General features: G+C 43.0%; 1 protein-coding gene across 3 annotated transcripts; it reads right to left on the minus strand.

Moving 5' to 3' along the window:
- Positions 1–38: 38 nt before the first annotated feature.
- LOC136772458 (uncharacterized) lies at positions 39–3,754 on the minus strand. Of its 3 annotated transcripts, XM_066725470.1 has the most exons (4): positions 3,259–3,754; positions 3,060–3,191; positions 526–2,966; positions 39–429 (listed from the first exon to the last, which is right to left on the minus strand). In XM_066725470.1, the coding sequence occupies exons 1-3, from the start codon at positions 3,610–3,612 to the stop codon at positions 2,157–2,159; spliced, it is 1,296 nt and encodes a 431-aa protein (XP_066581567.1). In that variant the 5' UTR covers positions 3,613–3,754; the 3' UTR covers positions 39–429; positions 526–2,156. The 3 variants fall into 3 exon arrangements, with proteins under 3 accessions (XP_066581567.1, XP_066581565.1, XP_066581566.1); XM_066725468.1 differs by having other exon boundaries at positions 526–3,191; XM_066725469.1 differs by having other exon boundaries at positions 39–440; positions 526–3,191.
- Between the last annotated feature and the right edge of the window lie 11,563 nt (positions 3,755–15,317).

The following is a 15,317-nucleotide window of genomic DNA, read 5'->3' on the forward strand; positions in this document are numbered from 1 at the left end:
AAACTATTCAATGTGTAGAAAGGGTGTAAAAATATCATTCTAAAAATGTGTGCAAAATAAATTTTAATTGAAAGAAGCAGGTGATATCGAGAGAAATGCTTATTTGGTATGAATAATATTCGATTTTGTCTGGACAGCGCAATAGTACGGAGGAAAAGTAAACATCTGCTTTAACGTCCGTGAGGAAATCGTGAAAATGGATTTTAAAGGTTATCTGAGAGAGTTCGCAAGGTGAAGTTAACTGAGGTAGACTTGGTAGACACTAGAAATTGTCCCAAAGCGCGGGAATTCTGGTATGCCTCGTTAAGCGAAGAAAATTTCTCGACTCCTCTCACAGTGCAAAGTTCATGGACGGAGATCCTTATCTGAGCTAGTCGTGTCCAAGCCCTTGGTTCAGTTGGTTCTCGTTGCAGGATAAAATTGCTGGCTCTGTAATAACGCTAATGTACGCCTGGCGGTACTCTAATGCCTCGCATTGACGAGCTTCTTATATAGCAAGTCGATTACATCGACGAAGATACGTACATGGGATAACAATATACAAGCAACAGGGTCTCTGTCAAGTTGGCCTGTCTATTAGCAAAATGACCGTCAATCGTCTAGTGCTATTATTACAATATTTATAAAACAGCTTGAAAATATAATTTGATTTGAATGGATCGATTGATGTTCCAAATCTTATACTCTAAAGATTAAGATGTCGAAGTATATTTTTTTTTTGGTTTTGATGGACTTAGATTTTTTTTACTGAGATTCTTCTAATGGCTTTTCGCTTGATGATGACGGACTGGATAATAGCTGTGAGATGGTCGCGCCGGCTGCAGATAAACGTCTGCGCAGAGGTAACGTCTGCCATATGCCAGTTTGAAAACCGGCCGTGATTTTTGCTAACGCGATTGGTATGTGGAAATCAAAATACAAAAGATTATATTGCTTGGATATCATAGTGCAATATGCGCACAAATGAACCGTCTTTTTACGAACCTATTTTTGTCTTGAGCTTGCTTCTACTTTAGCAAACTCTGAGCAAAATGTTCTAAACAAAAAAACAAATAAACAAAAGCAAAAAATGATATTACTTAAAATTTCAGATATTATTTTCATGAAATTCGTAGGAAGAAATGGTGGACGGATTATAGAAGGCATTGTTAAGATACTTGTACTAGGACTACTAGGTCTAATTGGACAACAATGACGGAAATGACGAGTAAGCGTCGAAAAGGTTATTTTCCCATTGCTAAGTCAGGTTAGGCTGGAATACAAACGAGAATATGTTCCCTTGAACCGCGATTCCGCCCGAGGCCTTCGTTTCGTGCGACTTCACGGGCTGTTGCCTCGCTATCTGCACAAGGTGCACCGAGCTCCTCTACAGTCCATGGTAGCTCTGGTGGTAGTATGTACTTCGTGGCTAAGCACACTATCCAGTATCCACTATAGCGGAGCTGAAACCGGCAAAAACGCGGACTCTCGTGCACCAACCGAGACGGCGGAGACGTGGAATCACGTAGATTGCCGTAAATCGACTTACCACAGTTAGTCCCAGCTATCCGCACCTGTTTTCATCTTGCGTGGCTATGATCTCTATCTTTTAGGTCCTGCGATCCTTGCGTCAATAGACACGTCATACCGGATTCCTATACCTGCCTCGATATCTTCATTACTAACAATAATTAGATGACCATCTGTATTTTCAAACAATTTATTACTTGTAAAATATACACAACAATAGTATAAAATTATGTAATAATCAAATTAAATAAAAAATTAGGTACGAAAATAGCCTCTTATAGGGTACCTCGATGAGTAAATCTAATCGGTAAAAGAAAAGAAACTATGAAAACGTTTTACAAAATAACAGAAACGGATGTACTCTATCGCTTAAATACAACGGAACGCTTTTAGATAGTCCAAAATGTTTAGAGAAAAACATGTAAAGGAAATTGTATGCAATTGCATGATGTTATAAAAAATAGGTAGCATTCTAATAAACTAATTAAACGAGTGAAAAATTTAAAAATTAAAATAACTTGCTTTGTGAATAAAAGATTGCATTTCCTAAGTATGAAATTAAATTTCAAATGAATTCAATTCATTTGTAGTCAAAAATAAATGTGTCAGAAATGCTTTAAAATAATTGGAATTAGAATTTGTGAAACTTATTGAGAGGGAGAAGATGATAGCGACGAAAGACGTTTAAAGGATCTACAAGCTCGATGCTTTAAATTAACGGAAAATGGGGATGAGCATGCAGAGCTAGAGCATGATCCTGAGGACGTAGATGAACATGAAGATGAGCATGAGTTTGAACAAGAAGACGGGCATGAGCCTGAGGACGATGAGCAGGATGAACATGTGGACGAAGATGAGCAGGAACATGAACTAGAAGATGAGGATGATGATGAAGAGGTTTCGCTTAGCACCAATTTCTTGAGAGGTCGCGTGTTAGGTTTAACAAACTTAAAAGGCAAAGAACGTTTCTTAGACTTTTTTTTAGGTGCTATAAAAGGTTTTTCTGCTATTGTAGAGGTTGTAACGCTTGAATCGCTAAGATGAGAAGCTTTAAAACACGTGGGAACTATAATTTCCGATACATCGGAATTGTAATTAACAGTACGAGTTCCATACATTTCTGAAATAATTTTCTGTGATTTCTTCTTCTTCTTTGGTTTCTCTTTAAGATTATTCAAAATATCCTTTTTTACCAAATTATCCAACCTTTTCAGGATTTTTATTCGTGGTGCCATTATCTTCTCTTTAGGAGCGCAGAAAACACAACTGCAAATCGAAGAATCGTTCGAATTATAGCCCGTCGAATCGTAGTTACGTTTTATTTGGGCCGCAGGAGATTTTTTAAGCTGAAAAATATCGATGGATTCCTTTTCTGCGCAAGGGCTGTAGTTGGCTTCTACGAAATGTGCAGCTTCAGGTGATATTGGGACGACAAAATCAGACCATAAACTATCGTTCTGAAAAAATTTTTCTACTTCCTTAAAGCAGTTATTGTCTGACCTATTTATCATGTCGTCGTATGAAAATTTTGACCATCCATTCACACTCACGACTGAAGAGTCTCCATTCAATTCAGTCAAGTTTGTCATAAAGATCCGTTTTTGAACATTCTTTTCGTCATTGTCTCGTTCGTTGCTCGAAATCAGATCGTATTCATCGTCTGAAGGTCCTGGATACAATAACTGAAAACAGAATCATAATATTGAAATGAACGAAACAATCGAGAGTTTTATTTAGTGTGATATTTACTTTAGAGAATGTAGGTAAACAAATTTTTTTCGATACAGGTCTAACCCAAGTGGTACAGTTGGTGTTAATGTTAAAATAATACATCTTTCCAGGAAAGCTCTTGGATTCGCACATTATCCAGCCATAATTATCTTCAAACTGTCCGAATTTCGATAAGCATTTATTGTTTTTTTCAGAAACTGGATAATATAAATCATTGCAATTTTTGTCATTTTTTCTCAAAAACTCCGTATTGTTTCCATTCGAATATTCACTGTTACACTGTAGAAATTGACTATTTGTTCTAGAGAAAAAACTTCCGTTACTGAAACATTCCGGGTCTACGAGTGTCAGTCTATTGTTTTGATTACGCATTTTGAGAATAATCACTAATCAATACACTTATTATTATTTGTTACGTAATCTCAGAGGTAAACTACCACTATGTGATGAGATCCTTTGTTATTAATAACACTTATCGGCACATGTGCGCTACCTGCTGCATGCTGGCCATGCTGCCTGCTGGCCTTGCTGCGCGCCCCGCTGCCAACAACGTTTCCAAATAAAACTGAACTAGCGCCACCATCCTATTATTTGGCGAAGTAAAATGTAACGAGGGCGCCAGACGCATTTGATGCATCTAAGTTAACCTCAATCGGAAAATTCAATAGGAATGTAATTTCGAGTGTTAGAAAATGAAATCTGATAATTGATTCATTTAAAGGCATACCCGTGACTAGGTCAATTAGCATATTATTTGGATTGTAAATTTCTTCACTGTACGGAAAGCAGTTAAATCGCAGAACAATTAAATAGGGATGTGCATTGTGCACGGTTCACTTCCGGTTTCTACAGGTAAATTCTATAGGGAAAATCTGCAACTCTTGCCTACAAATTTCGGTCTCGTTAGGTCGAAGATAACGGCAAATACCGGTATATATATATATATATATATATATATCATTTTCCATCCTTTATATCAATAATTGTCTTCAAGGTTAAAGAATATGGTGTCCCATAATTCTAATAAAAACTCTCGATCGATCGAATAATATTATTTCAATGAGGTATAAAGTGTTTTATACGGATGATTGAAAGAGTGGTCTACCAATAAAGAACTGTTGTGCGTTTTGTTACAGGATCGATAAAGGAAGAAGTGGTGAACCGAAGTCATGAGAAAAAATGGGTTCGCAGCAGTAGAAAGAAAAACAGTTTGCGTTCGCGGCTCACCTCACAAATAATAAGCAGCGCATGTGTGTTGTGCTGCAAGTGCATAGCATTTTGTATTCAGCTGTCGTTTCTTCCGGGAAGAATTGAAAAAATTCTTCAAAATGTTTCTATACATGACTGCCCATTCTACAGAAATTACAAAATTTTTTAGTCTCATAAATATATGCGATCAATCTTTTCGATGTAATTAAGTATTGCGTGAATATTTTTTTTTTGCAGGTTCCAAAAGCGAAGGTAGCAGGTGTCAGAACCTACTAAAAACGAATAATAGGTTAATCTCTGCTGCTTATTGTTCGTTTTCTTCTTTAAAAAAAAGCAGAGCACCACCCGCAGAGCGGCCCCGCGGAAACCTTGCGTGAAATCAGTCGGAGATCCAAGGTTTTTAAAATATTCAAGGCTCCCCAGAAGTATTTACGACCAACGAACGAACGTTAGTCTTGTTTTTCCGTTTTGTTAAGGTTCTTCCTACCTTTTGCATAGTTGAGGAGACGATAGTCACACTCGAAAATCTCAGAAAGGGAGCCAGTGAGTTCAATAGGTAAGACAGGGAGTTTTTCAACTTTTTTCTCCTCGTACAAAAGAGCAACAGGTTCGAGCATGATCAGACTCGGCGGGAACCTTTGTTCTTTGATTTTTCACTTAGATATCACTTGTTAAGTGATTCTTCCAGCTGCGAACTGCAGACATTAATAAACATGTTTTACGGAAATAACAGTGTACAGTTACACGATGTTTCCTTTTCCTTTCTGCGAATTTTAGCGAGCAATTGCTGTTGGTAATGGAAAAATTGTTTTACTATCTTCTGTTAAAAAAATAGTTAGGTCCAATTTATTTAATTTAATTAAAATTTCTTTAGAAACCAACTACCAAGTGGCAATTACTGTTTCTACATATTTGATTGATAAGTACAAGGTAGGTTAAAGTTTGTTGAAACGATTCTGGGGATGACTAGTGCTGCCAGCTAGGAAGTGGGAAGAAGCTCTTAGCAACAAGCAAGCTGCACTTACATTCTTACATTGTAAGAGGTGAACCGATACACGGGTGGGAAGGAAGAGAGGAAGAAAGGAAGGAAGGAAGACTCTATAAGGAATATCAAGGTAGCCTGCTCTCGAGTTTGGAATATCTATGTCTTTTTTTTTGTTTATTACTTCTGCTGGATGACACAATTCACGACTAAACGCGGAATAATAATTTTTCCCGTAGGTTCCCTCACAAGGCAAGAGGAAGGCTCTTTCATAATTCGAGAGTCTCTCAAATTTCCGATCGGATTCTCCGTTCTAAAGACAGGATATATCGGATTTCCGGAGAATCCTCAGCTTTTATTATGATTCGGATCGTTGGAGTGTAGGTTACGTTCTGCGGTCCGGGAACTGAACGGTGTAACGTTCGTTTTAACAGATCATTTGGCCATGGATAGAAGTTTACAGTAATGAACGACATTATCATGCCAATAACAAAAATAAAATTAAGAGGTATCTGAAAAGAGTATAATGTTGATTAGAGTATTTTTTATTTGTGCAGAAAGAGAATATTTTTCCAATGATGTGGAAACAGGTTGGATAGCGATGAATTACAAAAAGTGCTAGCCATCGCGATCAGAATGTAAAAGAAGCATTGTAATGTAAAATGAAATATTTACAAAATTGACAAAGATAGATAGAGGGAGGGGGATGGAGAGAGAATAATAAAGTATGAAATACTGGAGGCAAGCCCGGGGAGACTGGATAAAAGTAGGAAGGCGTGACTGGCGGAATATGACTGGGGCTAGAAGAAGAAGGAGTGAGAGAGGAGGTAGGAGGCAAAGGATGATGAGGAATATCGAAGTGACCGTGGCCGTGGTGTTGGTAATGTTGGTGGGTATTGGTGCTGAAAGTGTCGGTGGTATTGGTGGTTGTAGTGGTGGTGGATTGGACCGTTAGTTGGCCCCAGCTCCGCGGGAGCGTTGCCCGGGCATTGCGAGTCTCCCTCTCGCCTCCGCTTCCTCCTCCACCGCCACCCCCACCACCACCTCCATCTCTCCATCCAACTTCTTTTTCCTCTCCTCTTTCTTAGCCGAGCAAGACTCTTCGGTCTCGGTATTCGCACACGCTCTTCGCTTCATCCTTCGGGCATTCTGGCGTCCCTTCTGCCGTTCACCAGTGACTCTCCTCCCCTCCTCCCCAATTCCACTCTTCCCTCTCCCACGACAACCACCACCCAACCCCACCATCGTCCTCGCGCGAGACTCACCGTACAACCAAAAAAAGCCAAATCACCCGCAGTCCCAGGAATGCCGAGAGCCACTTTGCTATTCGTCGCGAACTTGGATCGCGCTTCGCCGCGTGCATAATTGCCTCGAAACGCTGCTTCGCTTTTTTCGCGCGTCTCTCCCTCTGCGTCTTCGCGAAATATCCATTTCGCCTGGTACGCCATTGTCCGGCGTGTCATTAGGGCGTAATTGAGGAAAATTAATCGACGCTTCATCCACGCCTCGGTCGCTGATCAACAATTATGAATGGCGTAGACCTTTCGAACTTGGGGTTCTCATGGGGTCGCGATGGGTTGCAGTATTTTATAATCACGCGAGGGCCCTCACGTGCGAATTTTTACACAGCCATCCGCATTTCCACTTATCCTATTTATATTTATACAGTCTTTTGCATTATGCACGACCATCCGTCTTCCCGATAGAACGTCATTCCTGATATATTAATAAATAGACTCGAAATGTCTTGGTGAGAGAAAGAAAGAGGGGGGAAGGAGAGGTCGTTTATACGAAGAGTCAAGAAAAAGGCTTTTGAAAGTCGTAGGAAAAAGGTGAGTCGGATTGGATGGACGTTGGAGGTAGAAGAACTCTAAACGGGTGGTTGTAAAACGTGCAAGAAGATGGTCGCAGTTTCGTGTAATCCGAGGCTCGAGCCTCGGCTCGCTTTCAGTCTCTTCTCTCTTCCAGTTATAAAGGAAAGCTGTGGAAGTCCTGGCACCTCTCTTCGCCAATCGCCTTACCTTTTGTGGCACGCCAAAGAAAACACAAGATCCGTCTCAATTAGAACGCTTCGGTGTGTCCAGTCCTTCTTCTTTCCCTTTCTCTCGGTCTCTCTCTTTCTCTCTCTCCTCGATTTTGAACTTTGGGAATGCTGGTGACGTCACAAGTTTTTGTAGGAGAAAGAGATACATCTACAGGTAGAACAGGCGGAGTAAATCGAGGCGATTATGTCTGAAAAATATGTAATTTACAAGGTGGATTGGCAATAAAGGGCGGAGGGTGAAGGAGAGAGGGCTGTGGAAAGCGTTTATTGCGTATATCATTGGGACCGAAGGTGTCCACGAGAGAGCGCGAGACGAATGACTTCTGGGAAAATTGGAGCACCGACCCTTCGTGCACATTGTAAAGCGTTTTCGTGCAAGGAAACAATGATGAACCGTAAAGTCTCGCGCCAATAAAATCAAACTCTGCTTCGCCTCGGGCCGATCCTTGCGTCATTCTTATAGGGTACCGCCTTTTTTCAGTCACGTCCAGTCTTTACGATTGGAAATTAACTTTCAAGGATCTATCCTTCGGTTTCGTCATTGTAACAACTTTTTCTCACTGTTCTTGTCACTATTGATAACTGAATCGACGTTCATGATCAACGTGGATAATCACGGGAAGATTCGAGTGGTAGCGATGAGGAGAGGACGAAGAGGAGGATCGAGGGTGATTATTTTTAAAAAGAGAATTTTTCAAGTATGCGAGGATGAATGGGAAAAGGCTGTATTCGAAACGATATTGTTGAGCGAACTGAGAATCGAGTCGATTGCTGGGCCAGTAGGTCCCTCGTTTATTTCTCGCCAGGATAACAGTTCACGGTTGTACCGTTCGCGCTAACGTTATCCGCGCCGTTTACCGCGCGTCTCTCTGACTTCATCGCGACCATCGAAAGTGAGAAAGTGAGTGGGCAACCAATGAAAGTGATGGAGAAAATTCGCCTCATCCTTTTTCTAAGAAAACACTCTCTTAAAATCTTGGAGAATCTGTCAATGTATCTATACAGAAATCAATTGAATCTAGGATGAAGTCCTGGACCGCAGTACGTACGAGAATAAATATATGTTTTTCCCCAACAGAATTTAGCAATCCAAAAACTATTGAAGATTACTGTTATTTTATGATGAGATGATTTTTCAACCTTTCTTTGAAATATCAAGTTATATAAAATAATTATTTTTTGTTTGTGTGTCTGAAGCTACAGGGATCGATGGATGAAAGGAAGAAGCGGAACGAATGCGGGAGCTGCGATTCCGTCGATTCTTGCGAACGAAAGTCAGTTGGGGTCAGTCGAGTAAAGGAGTAACGGGTCGTATCGTCGCACACGATACGCACTGTATGACGTAATCTGCTAGCTACGTAGTACGCACCTTCCGAGGTCAAGGTGGGCGAAAGTATCTCTTCTTCTGTGCCCTGTGAAATCTACTGAATTCTTTCAATTTCTATACCTAGATCATCACGCCTATAACCTTACATAACTATTACCATTTACCGTGTAATGAAAGGCACGTATTCCCACTGGATTTGATGTAACACTAAGAATCCAGATATCAGTGGGTCAAGGCTGAGGAGAGAGTTTGAGAGTAGCTCATCTTTCTTCGGTGAAGGAACGATAAAAATGTAAAATGGAATAAAGGATGCAGCAGGTGAGGTGGAGAATAATTGGTGGAAGGAGAGAGAAGAAAGAAGCAAACTGAATCTGTGCAAAAAGAGACTTTGTAGAATGAACGAAATTAAGAAGAAGAAGGAGAAGACGAGGAGCGAGGGGAATAAAACAACATCCTGCGGTTGTAGAAAGAAGAGAGTGTACCGAAAATATTCTTAAGTGGGTAAGATAGGCTGGAGGAGAGGAACTAAAGAATTCGTTCCATTCTTCGTAACACTTTTTCGAATTACGTTGAGCCGTTATTGCGCAATCCTCGTTGCGTCACCGTTAACTAATCGCCGAATCTTTCCGGACTAACGTCAGTACCGTTAGATAAACATTAGTAGTGGATGGAGTTCCCCCCACCAAGCATCAGGTGGGAACATTTCCAGCCAGTTTCGCACCAGGTCTCCAACCATCTTACCAATTATCCATTCATAATTTAATCTCTCTGTCTCTCTTTCAGGACTAGCGAAGGATACGATTAATGAGTTTTTTAATCACCGTAATCCATCTTTCACCGCGGACCTCTATCAGTGTCCGAGATTATCAAATGGATCCGAAGCGGCGAAGAAGTTGGGATCACAAGTTGGAAAGAAATGAAATCCATTTATTAGGAGGGGAGAAACGATCATCGAAAGGGACTTAGCAGGCGTTATAAAGCAGAGAAAATTGTATTACGAACATTATCTAACGATGGAAAGTAGCGCAAGGCCGCTTTCTTCTTACTCAACCGACTATTACACCTAAGAGCGAGGTAGCGTGCCTCTCTTTCTACATGGTCTCCTCTCTCGCACCTTCTCCCACTCTCCCCTCCACCATACCTCTTTCCGTCTCCAAAAGTTAAGGTCAGAGAAGAGTGTGGAGAAATGGGAGAATAGATTTGAGCTTCCTGAGAAAATAAGAAAACTCTGAGAATTTTCGAACGAGTCGATCGAGATTGGCGATGTCTCGAAGCGTCTGGGACATTTCTCGTCGAATGAGAAAAATGAGGAAAAGTATAGTGATGGAGAAGGGGTAGTATAACTCGCATGCATAATGTCCGCTGTTATTACACGTGTTGTCCGTGATAACGGGACCAGGAACCAAAGCAACCAAACGGCCTACTTACGCACTGACGCTCACGCACGCTGCATTTTGTCTCGGCCGAGAACTCTTCAACATCCAAGCCGCGTACCGTAGAGTCGAAGACCTTCGGGACCCGCTAAATATTCGATTCCCATTTCATTCATATTCCACGTATTCCCGCCAACGCGCCAAGACGTCCTGTGAATCTGGATTGCGCGATAAAGTTTTATCGCTTTGCCGTATCTTGCGTCGAACGCGCGAGAATTTGCCGAAAATGAAGCGAGAAACAGAAGCAAGATGATCGTTGAGTTTGAGGAAGAGAAAGAGAGAACTATGGAAGGTGCAGAAAAATTTAATTGCACGGATGTATAAAGAGGAAGGCTAGTCCGTAATTTTTCCAGCTGTGCTAAATCGCCGGTCACGAGGAAAACGATCACGAATTTTCTTAGGCGTATTGGTGGATTTGGCGCGTGTATGCCAAGAGTCTTGGCTTATTTGCGTATTCGAGACGCGGCGTTTCCTTGTTGGCCGCGGGCTCGGCAGCATTCGAACACGTCCCTGTTGCAAGGAAAATCTATCTAATGTAAGCTTGCCTCCCCCTCCTCCTCTCTCCCCCTCGACGTTTCATCGGTGCACCAGCGCATTTCGAACTCTTCCTCTAACCCCCCTACCCACCTTTCTATACCATTCTCCTCTACCTCCCTCTCTCTCTCTCTCTCTCTCTCTTGCTTGACAAGCATCTTCGACTGGCTACCAGGAAACGTGTACTATACACATACTCGAAAAAGATTTATTTCAACCAGTCTGTCCAACGAAAGCCCTATCCCCTATCCGTAGGATGGTTACATTTGAAAAACCAGCTTGAAATTTACCTGGTAAACTTGTGTGGAACGTGTACCGCGAACTGTCGTCTATCCATACGCGTCACATCGCTGAATCTCGCGAACAAAAAGATTTCGCGCGAGCATCTTTGGTGCGTTCCTTTGGCGAAGATAAGAGAGTAGCCGAGGCGGCTGTTGGATCAGGCCGGCTAGTGTACGCGGAGGAATTTCGTAATTTGTAGAACCGGCCACGAAGAGTTCTGAACAAGAGCGCCAGGAATCGCCACGCTCGATCGGCTCCTCGCCAACCAGATAATCTCTTCTCTTTCCAACTTCTCCAATAAAATTCGCCAATCTATGTGCTTTTGTCTCAACGAATAAATGCGAGATGAATGAGGCTCTCGAGTGTGATCGCAGGTAAGTATTGAGTGAATGTATGTTTCGATTGAAAATTGTTTATGCGGAGAAGAGCGTTTTCACGAGGTAAGTACGTTTTCTCATGGGAAAAAGTAATGGTTACGTACAGAGTGCAATTAGCGTGCGCACGGTCTCCTAGGCTATCAGCGAGTTTGCTGGAATAGAAGAAAAGTCGAACGAGAGTTGGTAGGGATGATGGCGAATGAGGGAGAGGGAGAGAGAGAGGGGAGCCCACTGTCACTGTCACGGCTTCGGTGAAGTAATATCAGATTCCGTGCCACGAGACGGCCGCCATCTTGGTACCCCGAGTCCTCCACTTCTTCGCGCGAGAGTCTCCGCCTAAATAAATCTTTCTTTCTCTCTTTCCCTCGACTCATTTTCATTTGATAATCGATAAATCCACCATGCACGATCCAGTGCAATAATTTACCAAATAATATTCCGTAAACGTCTTTACCGAGTACAATGGAATCGTGGGGAGGTATTATATGGGACTTGGAGAGAATAAGTGGACTGCATGGTACTTTTTTCAAGAGTGGTCATTGTTGTCGAAGGTAGAAAATAGAGATTACGCCACTGGGCAGTGAAAAGGCCGATGACACTAGAACGAAAGGAGGTTCCTGCTGAATGATGGGATGTTTCTTGTTCGAAGTTGGGTCTGAACCTTCGCTAGCATTCGTTGTCCGGACACGACGAGCGGGAGGTGGAGCACGGGGATCGGGGACACGACGAGAACGAAATAGAGAGAAAGGAGAGAGAGAGAGAGACTTGGGTTACGTGTGCGAAGGAGAAGCGAAGAAACTGGGAAAAAGAATAAAGAGGCGTAGAGGAAAGGAGAGGTTGGCTGAAAGGGAATGAGAGAGACAGAGAGATTTGACTTTAAATGAGTGGGAGAAGGATAGAGAGGGAGAGAGGTGAGGGGGAGGTAGAAGGGAACTAAGTCCGGCAGGACGTTCACCTTTTCCTGCAAGCCTGTACAAGACTCCGGACAGCCGCCATTACACAATCGCTGGTTCTTCCAGCTCCGCCATCTTGGTACCGGTATTATCCCTCTCTCTCTCTCTCTCTCTCACTCTTTCAAAACTCTCCACGGTGCGGACCTCCATCTCCAGACAGTTTCGCATCCGCCGTATTCACCCAACTCTTCCTAATCAAATTCCACAGGATTTTTCCCATTTCTTATCGAGGCTCGACTCGATCGTGGACGGAAGTGGAAGTTCCTCCACCGGAAGCCACCAGGTCTGTGATCGGAAGAGACGCGTGCGCGCGTGCGCCGTAATTGACACGGCGATGACGCTCTATGACACAATTTTTCGCGGTAGGCTCGCTCGTAAATATGAATGAGTCTATTATTTCATCAGACTTGCGGTTCACGCGCGACACACTTGTGATTCAGCGATTGGAACGCGAAGAACCGGCGACGCAACATGATCAAACCTCGTCAGATTCTTCCTTCTCGTTCCTTTTGCTCGAGTCCCCACCTTGAATCGGCCAAAGCAGCTGGAAACTTCGCTCGAATGAATTTCCATTTATGCAATAATTCGATGAGATCGATACATAGGATAATTGGATCGAGGTAGCCATTGATCGGGGAGTACGGTGGATTCAGTCGTGGATGAATATGTATTTATGGCTCCTGGACGCGAATCCGCCTGGTTGGATTTGCAAGAGCGAGCATTGAAATCACCGTGGAGGATGAATCGGGAGAACAGAGAGTACGTATAGCATGGGGAATGCATGCTGATGACGATGGGAGGAGGTGCATGGAAAAGGCTGGAGCATAAAATGAGAGAAAAAAGATGAAGGAGGAGACGAGGTCTGTAATGTGTAAACTTTAACGAGCCTGGTACTCCGTGCCCCGGCTATCTGGTCTGACGACCTTCCGATCCCGTTTCTTCCCCCGAGAGTCCTTGTCCGGTTACCGATTCTCCTTTGCATCCTCTGGGACCTTGGGCCTCGAGGTTACTGCAGCAAAACACAGGCTGGACTCGCGCTCGGAATATTCTCCTCCGTTTTATCGAACTCGTTCATCTTGCATTATTCTCCATTTAAATTTGCTTCGATAAATTAGTCCCAAGGTCAAAATGTTTTCAAAGCCAACAAATTATATGGTGAATGTACAAATTATCATCTATGCGTCTCTACTTTTTCCTGCACGTCGTTAAATTAGTCTGGTTGAAAAGCTTACACGATGTTTCCAACGACGCGAGTGATTTCGTAATGTTCCAGGCTCGAAAGGAGAATTTTCCGAGTTCATTGAACAGACTTTTTCAGTCCGCTTTCTCAATTTGAGCTGTCCTTGCTCGAGCATCGAACAGGTGTCGTTTCTTTCGCTTGGATTAACGGCCCTGGACTGGCCAGACGGTTGAGCAGTCCATCGCGAATATCGAGTCCGCCATTCTTTGCGGTCGATCAATCGGGAAGGTCACTGGGATATCGCTCTTCGGGACTCCCCCCTCCCCCCTTTTATTACTAAATATAATTGAAAGGCAATCGAATGGCGATCGGGCGAAAGAGATTAAAAAATTTTGCTACAACACCAACCATAATGAGATCAGGACTATTATCCTAAGTAATCGATTAACGAAATACTGATATAGAGAAATAAAAATGATATTTGTGTTAATCCATGTGCCTGTGCAGTTGATTAAAAACCTAACGAACGCGTGTCTTGGCAAAACTTGTTTAGGCGGAGTGTTCAGCAACGCTAAAAGTGGCAGAGAGAAGGCATTCCCCCTTTGAACATTCTACAAGAAGAGCGTTGCTCAGCATTCTTGGCTGCTAACAGGATAAAGGATAAAGTGTCCTTGAACGTGCGCGCGGCCATCTTGGTTTATCCAGTTCTCGGCCGATTCCGCCGGCGCTCTTAGCGACCACGCCGGAGACTCTTCGCGCTCGAGCATTAATTTTATCTTTATGCGCGCGTTTCATTTTGCAGGCCCTCGCTCGGAATTAACGTCCCCCTGCAAAAAACCCTCCACGTCACCAACCATAAGCCTATATTAATTACTCCGCAGATTCCGAAAAATCGACCGACCAACCGCGTCCAAGATTTCCGACCTTTTTTCTGCCATTCGCCTGATAAGATCGATGATAAGCCGATCGAATTATGGAATGCCTTCGAGATCGTTATTGATGGACGATTCGAGCAGGTCGGAATTATTGGCGCGGATCGAAAAAGGAGAACGTTGCGTCGAATGCTCGATAATGAAGTAAAGAGAGGTTAGGATGTGGCTCGAGATCCACGAGAGCGAAAGAAAATTCTCGACCATTTTACGGTGGATTGGGAGAAAACGTTTAAACGACGATTAGAAATGTATATATATATATATATATATATAGCAAAAGCGATAAAGCTGTAGTTCTTTCCGCGAAGCGCGTTTGACTGGAATCGTTTTCTATCGAAATTTTAATGGGAGGATTAAATGTGGTTGAAGTGGCTCGCGATGAGAAAATGAGCCTCGCTCTTTGTTTTGCGAAGGGGCATAGTTTGTAAAAAGTTTTGTCGATGCAATTGAAGATGGTATATGGAATGGAGGCTTCGAGAAGCAAAAATCGCGTAGAGCTGCGTATGCGAGCGGGCCAGTGCGTGCAAGCGGAACGTGTCCTTGACTGCAGAAGCCCGCTATGTCCTACACACCCACCTATGGCCGAGCAGGATCGGGCAATGCAGGCCCCCGACTCACCGTCCGGTATCTCTGTATACGTTCCGCCAATAAGACCACGACGCGTGTAAAGTCGCAAGAACCGAAGCATCACGTCGACCAGACTGAAGGATACAGAAAAACTTAGAGAGGAAGAGAGGACTGGGGGGGGGGGGGGGGGGTGGTGAGGAAGAGTAAGAAGAAAGACGTACGTTGAAGGATGAGACAGAGTCGATTATGTATGTAAC

This window comes from Prorops nasuta, unplaced genomic scaffold (assembly GCF_024137725.1).
Source record: "Prorops nasuta isolate Cenicafe-Biocafe unplaced genomic scaffold, Cenicafe_Pnas_1.2 PNAS00004, whole genome shotgun sequence".
Lineage (NCBI taxonomy): Eukaryota > Metazoa > Arthropoda > Insecta > Hymenoptera > Bethylidae > Prorops > Prorops nasuta.

Coding starts and splice junctions, on each gene's coding strand:
- LOC136772458 (XM_066725468.1), bottom strand. CDS start 3,612: ATGCGTAATCAAAACAATAGACTGACACTCGTAGACCCGGAATGTTTC. Junction 3,192..3,258: donor GTTTACCTACATTCTCTAAA/GTAAATATCACA, acceptor TTCTGTTTTCAG/TTATTGTATCCAGGACCTTC.